The sequence below is a fragment of the Polypterus senegalus genome, chromosome 10 (assembly GCF_016835505.1).
Source record: "Polypterus senegalus isolate Bchr_013 chromosome 10, ASM1683550v1, whole genome shotgun sequence".
Taxonomy (NCBI): domain Eukaryota; kingdom Metazoa; phylum Chordata; class Cladistia; order Polypteriformes; family Polypteridae; genus Polypterus; species Polypterus senegalus.
The window spans coordinates 11,612,283-11,621,854 of record NC_053163.1 but is presented as its reverse complement, the minus strand read 5'-3'; the positions used below and the strand labels follow the sequence as shown (position 1 = coordinate 11,621,854).

Here is a 9,572-nt window from a genome sequence, read left to right as displayed (position 1 = left end):
CAATGGCATCCAAAGCAGTAAAACAAACAAACAAAAAAAAAATGGCTGCAAGTCTAAGTGAGTTAAACAACCTCCTGTTTTTAATATAATTTTTACTTCTAATTGGGGATAAACCCCACAGTCAGTGTTGAAGATCTGTGTTTCTCTTACCCCAATTGAACTTATTTTATCATCATCCATGGGAAAAAATTGGCTTTCATGGGTTGCTTTTTTGGGCTACTTTTTTTTTTTTTTTAAATGACTAGGTATTTTGGACTATTTTCAACCCCCTTCTATGGTTTTCTTACCATATTTTTCATCCACCTGGCACCACATCCCTTCCTATTTACATTTCTATATGTTCTTTACTGCTGTAAAATCTCAGCCCCAAGGGGGTTTGATGGAATGTGCCTAACCTTCTAACTTTAAATAGATAGATAGATAGATAGATAGATAGATAGATAGATAGATAGATAGATAGATAGATAGATAGATAGATACTAGAACAATTTTTTCTTGTATAGCCCAAAATCACACATTGAATGCCACAATAGACTTTAACTTTTTGACACCAATCCCCTCGCCCCAGCCTTGACTCTCTTTAAGAAGACAAAGAAAAAACTGAAAAAAAAAACAATAAGAAAAACAACAATGATATTTATTTCATACGCAAAGTGCTTTACATGATTACAAAGAAATAACTGCAAAAAAATAGAAAAACAAATTTAAACTAGGTAAGAACAATAATAAATAACATACAAAAAATTACAGACTGATGTATAATATCTTCAGAAAGTATTCAGATCCTTCACTTTTTCATCACTTTGTTATGCTTCAGCCTTGCGCTAAAATCATTTCAGTTCGTTTTTAACTTCACCGGACAGCACTCAATACCCCACAATGTCAAAGAAAAAATAGGATATATTGGAATTGTTTGCAAATTTATTTTAAAAAAAACACGATGAATTAGTGTCAGAACCATGTCCGGTTTTCGGGATGAGCAGATGGAAGTTATTGCATTCTTAGTTTTGTCAGTTTTTTCATACTTCAGATAATAGCGAAACACACATTACTGAACAAGAGGGTGCGGATTAGTAGAATATTTTTGCACATGTTTAGTGATCTTCATAGTTGGGGCGGACACCACAATTTTCATTCTTGATTATCTCTCACAGCTTTAAGTCGTTAAAGCCGACTTAATTTTAAGAAAATCAGACGTTATTTAGGTCAGACATATAGGCGGGGGACGTAGCTTGTGGCTTTGCTTAATGTGCGCGGCGGGAGTGGAGGTGGAGGGAGGTGATTGGCGTTTGGCAGTGCCGGCAAGACGGCTGCGCGTGCATGTCCGCAGAAACAGATGTGCGCGCCCCCGGCTTTACTTTGCACGCATGCGCCCGTAGCAGTCGATCCTGACATCTCCACTTCCGTTCTTATCCAGGATTGACCTGTGGTTCTGCTAGCATGGGCAATACGCAGAGAAGATTTGCTGTTGCTTTCCGACTCGAAATGCCTGGCTAAACAGTAAACTAACATTTTAATAGCTGGGAATCTCCTGATCCGGATTAAATCCTTACTGCAGAGGAGAGTTGGACATCCACCAGTGGCCAGCAACCCGGCTAGTTCAACAACGGGCGGGACACAGTCACAAGATTTCGGCACTGTCGGCGGTGGGCCACCAGCTGAGCTGATTATTATGGACGTCCTTCAAGGTAAAAATCAACGAAATTAAGTGAACTCAAAGCTGATTGTTTGAAAACCCATCCGTCTGTTAACACTTAATTATGAAATGACCTTAGATATTGCCATATACCTGCTATTTTCCCGGTGAGGAAGGTTAAAAGTGTTGGTTCAGTTTTGATTTATTACATTTTAGTACTATTGATTTATAGCATTTTAAAATTGTGCTTTATAATTATATGAACTGCATGGAAAAAGTTGTATACCCTACTCTATCTATCTATCTATCTATCTATCTATCTATCTATCTATCAATTCCAAATTCTTCTCTTGCACTCCCTTTAGTGGCTATGTCTCAGCATATTGCTGGTCTTATGACTGTCTTAAAAACCTCAGTGTTAACCTTCACCTTAATTCTTTCATCGCACAATACTCCCTTCCAATTGTTCCATCCACACTGCACTCCATGGTTTATCTCTGCATCTAGATTTCCATCTTAGGCTACCACTGATCCTCAATGTTTAAACCTATCCACTCTATTCAATAGCTCCTCCTGAAGGTTATGAATCCTGCCTGATTATCATTAGTCCTCATATACTGTCATCTTCCTTTCTATCTTCAACCCTCTATCTTCCAAAGCCCTTCTGCATTCTTCCAACTTCCTCTCCATTTCCTCTTTTCTGGTGCTACACAAGACAGTGTAATCAGCAAAATGTATGAACCAGAAGGAACGGTCTTTTATCCCACAACTCAATTCATCCATAACCAGATCAAAGAGGTAAGGACTTAAAGAAGATCCCTGGTGCAGACCTTGCCTAACTGGAATCTTGTCTGTTACCCCAACACTGCCTTTAACCTGAGTCCTCATTTCTTCATACATATCCGCGACAAAGCACACATACCTCTCTTGTCCTCCTTTCTCTCTCATGCACCTCCAGACCTTTTGATGTGGCACGCTATCATAAGCCTTCTGTAAATCAATCTCTCTATAGATATAAAATCCAACGTCCATCTGTCTGTCTGTCTGTTTGCATGTCCGTCCGCTTTTCACGAGAGAACTACTTAACAGATTTAGATTTTTTTTTTTGTATAATCTACTTGAACATTCCGATAGATTCTGCAAGTATTATAGTTCGGTAGCAGCACCAATTTATTCACACAAATCCGAGAGAGGCTGTGGGTCAAAGGGAGGAAGGGCAGGACCTCGGGAGTAGGGGGCTGTGTGGGGCCCATCCTCACTCACATGCCAGTCTCCGTTTGATTTGTTCTACCTCTCGCCACATGGTGGAGCGTACCATGCCTCTGCTTAACTAGCGATACCTGTTTGTTCAGCAGACAAAGAGTAATGTTTGATATTTTTGAGAGAGAGATCAGAGCTACGTGTGTCTTAGAGGGTTCCTGCTCATTGGCAGAGATATCACGGCCACGTGCTTTTCTCCCCATGCGGGGGACACTCTCCCATCAGAGCTGAACACAATCAGATACAGTGACAACATTTAATGGTAGAGCGTACCTACCTTACGCTGATAGCAAAACCAGAAATATTGTATATTGAGAGACCCTCGGATGTGAAAGCTGTCGATATAAATTCTTATTGATACAAATTATTACATTTTTTTTAAATTGATTTTTCAAGTTTGTTCTGATTCACTACTACTTGGGTGGAGCCATGGGGGACAGCTAGTAAACAATAAATTAACTTGGAATTTTCACCAAACAGTCCTTTCTATTTTGATTATTACAATTATAGACTTTGATCCTTCTGTTTTTATTTACATAATTATGATATGCTTTGTACTTGGATTTTAAAGATGATCTAAAGCCCTATTAGGGTAGGATTAGTTTTACACTCAGAGGTGGGGTAGAGTAATTATTATAAGAGGATGCTGAAATTTAAGTTCCACCCAAATCGCTCATGTCATTAACTTCTTACAGTCCACATGCTCACATCTCAGTGGAGATTATGGAGCCTTTTTCTTTCTGTAAAAAAATCAGTAACAAATATTGTGTATCTTATGAAGACATGTCTATCTCAGTAATTTTTCCATGTGTAAACAACTTAGACATTGCCAAACATTTTTTGTTTGTATATATAGAACTTAAACAAGCTTAATCTACTCATACCAGGTTGGCACTAACTCTCTTTGGCAGATTGGCCCTTTCCAGTTATCTTGTTATTAAATAAAACATCTATTGGGTATCGGGCTGCCACAAAGTTAGAGCAGTTGTTGTGAATTCACCATACATGGAGAAGGAAACCCTTAGAAAAGCCTGATCACAACTCTCACTTGTCTGTGGAAAACATGAAAAGAAGAATCTCCAGGTGAGCTTCCTCATCAAATAGTGAAAACTCTGCTCTAGCTTATCATCTACTAAAACATTGTCTATCTGCTTCTACAAAATGACAACTTTTTAAAATTATGAATTTTTATTTTTGTTGAAAATGTGTATACGTTTTTGGACACTTTTGTATTTCCAACGTGGCACATGTATTTGTTTATAAGGTGGTAATTTAGCAGATTTTGGTAAATGGTTAACAATAATAGCAATAAAAGGAAATATGGCCAAATATTGACCAAATATACTAACCAAATGTGCAATGTTTTACATTTTTCCGATGTGCAAATCACCTTCATTTTGTGAGACAATTTTCTTAAAATACAACTGATGGAAAATATTACAGTTAAACAAAATAAATGGGAAATGCTAACAGCACACATGAATGTAGGATTGCACTGTCTAAATAATCTATCTTATTTTATTGTTACCTTTATTTGTAAGGCGTATTGGACCTTTATCCTTCACTTTGATATTAAGGTGTCATAATGATTTTCATAGTCAATGCTGCACTTTTTTATTCTAGATAACAAGGAGGTTTCTGACAATGAGGCTGAAGAGGTGGAAGTAGTTCATATAAAACAGGAAGGCACTGATCAGCTGTTCTGCACGACCCTCCAGAGGGCAGTACACCGTATCCTTTCTACAGGAGAAGCTGTCATTAAGCAGAACTTCTATCACAGTAGTAAAGAAATTACCACCGTGGACTTGACCCGACATGCAGATGTCGAACCACAGAGGAAATTAGCCCCCGTTAAACAAGAGGATTGTGGACAGGAGCCCATCTGTGTTGAAAATGAGCCTGGTGAATGGAAACTTGTTGCCATTAAGGAAGAAATCACTGAACTGACTTCAAGTCTTATAAAGGAGGAGATGAGTGAATTGGAATATGGTCCCCCTAAAGAGGAAATTGGTGGGGTGAGAATTAACCGATCCACAAAAGGCATGTCAGAGTGGACGCCTGTGAGAATTAAAGAGGAAGCCCTAGAGACTGAAGTCTCCTCTTTATGTAGCACACCAGAGCCTTCTGACAATGTAAATCTAGAAAATGGAAATGATCCTGTTTATGTCCAGCCTCAGACTAGTCAAGCCCCACAAACCAAACGGACAAAAAAGAAGAGGCGAGTCATTGAGGATGAGAAGCACCATTGTGCTGAATGTGGTAAACATTTCACAAAGAAGACTGGCTTAAGGATCCACCAGAGAATTCATACTGGGGAGAAGCCATATCAGTGCACTGAGTGTGGGATGAGCTTTAGTGGCTTAGCCAAACTCAAAAGACACCAAGCAACCCACACTGGACAGAAACCACACCTTTGTTCTGAATGTGGGAAAGGGTTCATCACTTTGACAGAACTCAGAACTCACAGGCGGATTCACTCAGAGTCAAGGCCATTTATTTGCATGAAATGTGGAAAGACTTTCAGTCGAGTGACTGCTCTGAGACTCCATCAGATAATTCACACCGGAAACAATACAAATAGTTACATTAATTGTGAGGAACCCGAGGTTAGTGTAGAATTTCTTCAGAAACACCAGACAGAGCAAATGAAAGAGAGAGCGCATGTCTGCTCCTGAATGTGGAAGAGGCTTCTTTACCGCAGCAGAACTGCGATCGCACCACAGAATTCACACAGAGCAGAGGCCACACATCTGTCCTGAATGTGGAAAAGGCTTCTTCACTTCATCGGAAATCAAGCGGCACCAGAGAGTCCACACGGGCGAGAAGCCAAATGTCTGCTCAGAATGTGGGAAGGGTTTCTTCACTTCGTCAGAACTTAAGAGACATTTGAGGATTCACACAGAGGAGAAGCCACACATCTGTCCCGCCTGTGGGAAGGGATTTATAGGTTTACCTCATTTGATGTCACACTTGAGAATCCATACCGGAGAAAGGCCACACCTCTGCCCCAACTGTCCTAAGGGATTTGGAACAGCAGCAGAGCTGAAGAGGCATCAGAAATTCCATACTGGGGAGAAACCATTTGTTTGTCCTGAATGTGGGAAGGGCTTCATTACTTCAACAGATCTCAGAACGCACCAACGGGTCCACACAGGTGAGAGACCATATGTTTGTACTGAGTGCGGAAAGACGTTCCATCGTATCTCCAACTTCAAAGCACATCAGAGGACACATGCCGAGGAAAAGACATATGGCTGCACCGAATGTGGTAAAACATTCACTACTTTATTATATCTTAAGCGCCACAAAAGGATCCACACAGGTGAGAAGCCACATGTGTGTCCCGAGTGTGGAAAGGGCTTCATAACCTCCTCGGAACTTAAAACTCACCGACGTGTCCACACAGGGGAGAAGCCCTACAAATGTACCGATTGTGATAAGAACTTCAGCCAGATCAACAACTTGAAGATACACCAGAGGACTCACACTGGTGAGAAGCCATATTTGTGCCCACAGTGTGGGAAAGATTTCATAAGTTTGGCCCAGTTCCAGTCGCACCTCAAAACACACTCTGGGGAAAAGCCCTACATGTGTTCCGAGTGTCCAAAGAGATTCAGCAAAGCTGCTGGCCTGAGAAGACACCAGAAAGTCCACAGCGGAGAGAGGCCTCATCTCTGTGCTGACTGTGGTAAGGGCTTTTTTAATCTGTCAGATCTGAGAAGACATCAGAGGATTCACACTGGGGAGAAACCACACACGTGTTTGGAGTGTGGGAAGACTTTTGTCATTTTGGAGCACCTCAGGAAACACAAGAGAATCCACTCAGGTGAGAAGCCGCATGTCTGTCCTGCATGTGGGAAAGGATTCATTACATCGTCGGAGCTAAAGGTGCACCATCGTATTCATACTGGAGAGAAGCCACACCTCTGTCCTGACTGTGGGAAAGGGTTCATTAGTTCCTCAGAATTAAACCGACACCGGAAACTTCATGGGAAAGAGAAACTTCATGGGTGCCCAGAGTGTGGCAGAACCTTCATCGTTTTAGAATATTTGAAAAAGCATCAGCGGATTCACCGAGGTGAAAGAAGGCACCCTCTAAAGGGAAAAAGCACAACATCAAGCTTGTGAAACACCAGCAACTGATAATTAGGTGACTGATTTTAGAATGTACTGAAATATCGATAAGGCCTAGCATTATCCATGTTGGGTCAAACTAACTTAACCATAATCAAAAGTCCCAAAACAGTGAGCTATTGGTTGTATTTTGCCAGTTTTCACCTGGTGCATAAAGGTGCTCTTGGCATGATTTTATGTGTGTTTTTTTGTTTTTTTTTTCCACACTGAACAGACAGACAGTGAGTCGCAGTACAGTAGCTGTCTGTCAAAATATTGCAAAAAATGTACAAAACATATTTTCTCCATTTCATGTGTCTAACATAACACAGAACATATTCATAAGTAGCCATTAAGAAACATAAATGATTATGCAGTGTAGTATTTTCCATCTTTTTTTAAAATACTATATGTTCTATATATATGAGAGAGAGACGGATGCAACAAGGAAACATGATGATATTAATCTTCTAATCAGACGTCTTGTTGTGTATATTTGAGCAGATTGAATCAGTTGCATTGTGCAGTCAGCACGGGATCATCCTACGATCTCATCTTAATACGTATCGTAAGAAAGACGCTATATAGCGCCTGACCCAACACAGACTGGACACGGGAGGCACATGTAAAAGAAAAAGAATTTTATTACTCTTCAGCTGGAGGGCACGTCTTCCCCGTACTCCCCCCAGCCGCAACTCAGTCCCAAACACCTGTACAGCACAAGCACTCTTCTCTTCCTTGGCACCACCACTCCTCCCTCGCAACCTTGTCCTCCTCCACCCGACTCTGGCCGATCAGTGGTGGTTGCTGGCTCCCTTTTATAGGTCACCTGGAAGTGCTCCAGGTGTTTGATCACCAAGATCCGGCGGCACTTCCAGGTGTGACGAATCTGTTGCTCACAAGGGCTCAGGAGTCCCAAACACAGCACCCCCCTGGCGGTACCTGCGGGACCCAACAGGGCTGCCCCCAACTCCAATTCCCAGGGAGCCCTGTGGGAAACCGTGGCACTACACCAGCCCAGGGGGGCGGCCATGTAGCGTCCAGGGGGAGGTATTGCACTGTCCAGGGCTGCTCTCCTTGAATACATTGTTCAGGGGCGTCCCGGCAGGGCATGGACGCCAACCGCCTGCCACAGTATTTATGATAACAAGACTGTCTGTTTATTGCTATCACAGTGTACACTAGCGTACAAGCAGTGAATCGGACTAGCTATAGACTGAGACAAACTGACCGGTAGATAGTGTAGTTGGCAGGATTCTAAACACAGATAGATTGATGTTGCTGTATGAAGCTTGGAGTAGAACAGTAAATTAATTGACTTCACGAGCAGGTCTAACTGATTTAGTATGGGGTTAAAAGATATAAAATAAATAACTGCATGTATCATACAGACTTGTAGGGACGCAAAAGCATAAAGTATAACCATTGCAAAATGTGCTAATTATATACAGTGGGATGCAAAAGTTTGGGCAACCTTGTTAATAGTCATTATTTTCCTGTATAAATCGTTGGTTGCTATGATAAAAAATGTCAGTTAAATATATCATATAGGAGACACACACAGTGATATTTGAGAAGTGAAATGAAGTTTATTGGATTTACAGAAAGTGTGCAATAATTGTTCAAACAAAATCAGGCAGGTGCATAAATTTGGGCACCGTTGTCATTTTATTGATTCCAAAACTTTTAGAACTAATTATTGGAACTCCAATTGGCTTGGTAAGCTCAGTGACCCCTGACCTACATACACAGGTGAATCCTATAATGAGAGAGTATTTAAGGGAGTCAATTGTTAATTTTCTCTGAAGAGTAGCAACATGGGGGTCACAAAACAACTCTCAAATGACCTGAAGACAAAGATTGTTCACCATCATGGTTTAGGGGAAGGATACAGAAAGCTGTCCCAGAGATTGAAGCTGTCTGTTTCCACAGTTAGGAACATAATGAGGAAATGGAAGACCACAGGCTCAGTTCAAGTTAAGGCTCGAAGTGGCAGACCAAGAAAGATTTCGGATAGACAGAAGCGACGAATGGTGAGAACAGTCAGAGTCAACCCACAGAGCAGCACCAAAGACCTACAACATCATCTTGCAGCAGATGGAGTCACTGGCATCGTTCAACCATTCGCACTTTACACAAGGAGATGCTGTATGCGAGAGTGATGAAGAGGAAGCACAAACAGAGCCGCTTGAGGTCTGCTCAAGCACATTTGGACAAGCCAGCTTCATTTTGGAATAAGGTGCTGTGGACTGATGAAACTAAAATTGAGTTATTTGGGCATAACAAGGGGCGTTATGCATGGAGGAAAAAGAACACAGCATTCCAAGAAAAACACCTGCTACCTACAGTAAAATATGGTGGTGGTTCCATCATGCTGTGGGGCTGTGTGGCCAGTGCAGGGACTGGGAATCTTGTCAAAGTTGAGGGACGCATGGATTCCACTCAGTATCAGCAGATTCTGGAGATCAATGTCCAGGAATCAGTGACAAAGCTGAAGCTGCGCCGGGGCTGGATCTTTCAACAAGACAACGACCCGAAACACTGCTCAAAATCCACTAAGGCA

The 9,572-nt window shown here is 41.5% G+C and overlaps 1 protein-coding gene across 2 annotated transcripts; it reads left to right on the top strand.

Annotated features, from left to right (window-relative positions):
- The first annotated feature begins 1,325 nt into the window (after positions 1–1,325).
- Positions 1,326–7,204, top strand: LOC120536725 (zinc finger protein 420-like). Of its 2 annotated transcripts, none has more exons than XM_039765188.1 (2): positions 1,326–1,688; positions 4,520–7,204. In XM_039765188.1, the coding sequence occupies exon 2, from the start codon at positions 5,558–5,560 to the stop codon at positions 7,022–7,024; it is 1,467 nt and encodes a 488-aa protein (XP_039621122.1). In that variant the 5' UTR covers positions 1,326–1,688; positions 4,520–5,557; the 3' UTR covers positions 7,025–7,204. The 2 variants fall into 2 exon arrangements, with proteins under 2 accessions (XP_039621122.1, XP_039621123.1); XM_039765189.1 differs by lacking the exon at positions 1,326–1,688 and adding an exon at positions 3,879–3,979.
- Positions 7,205–9,572: the final 2,368 nt, after the last annotated feature.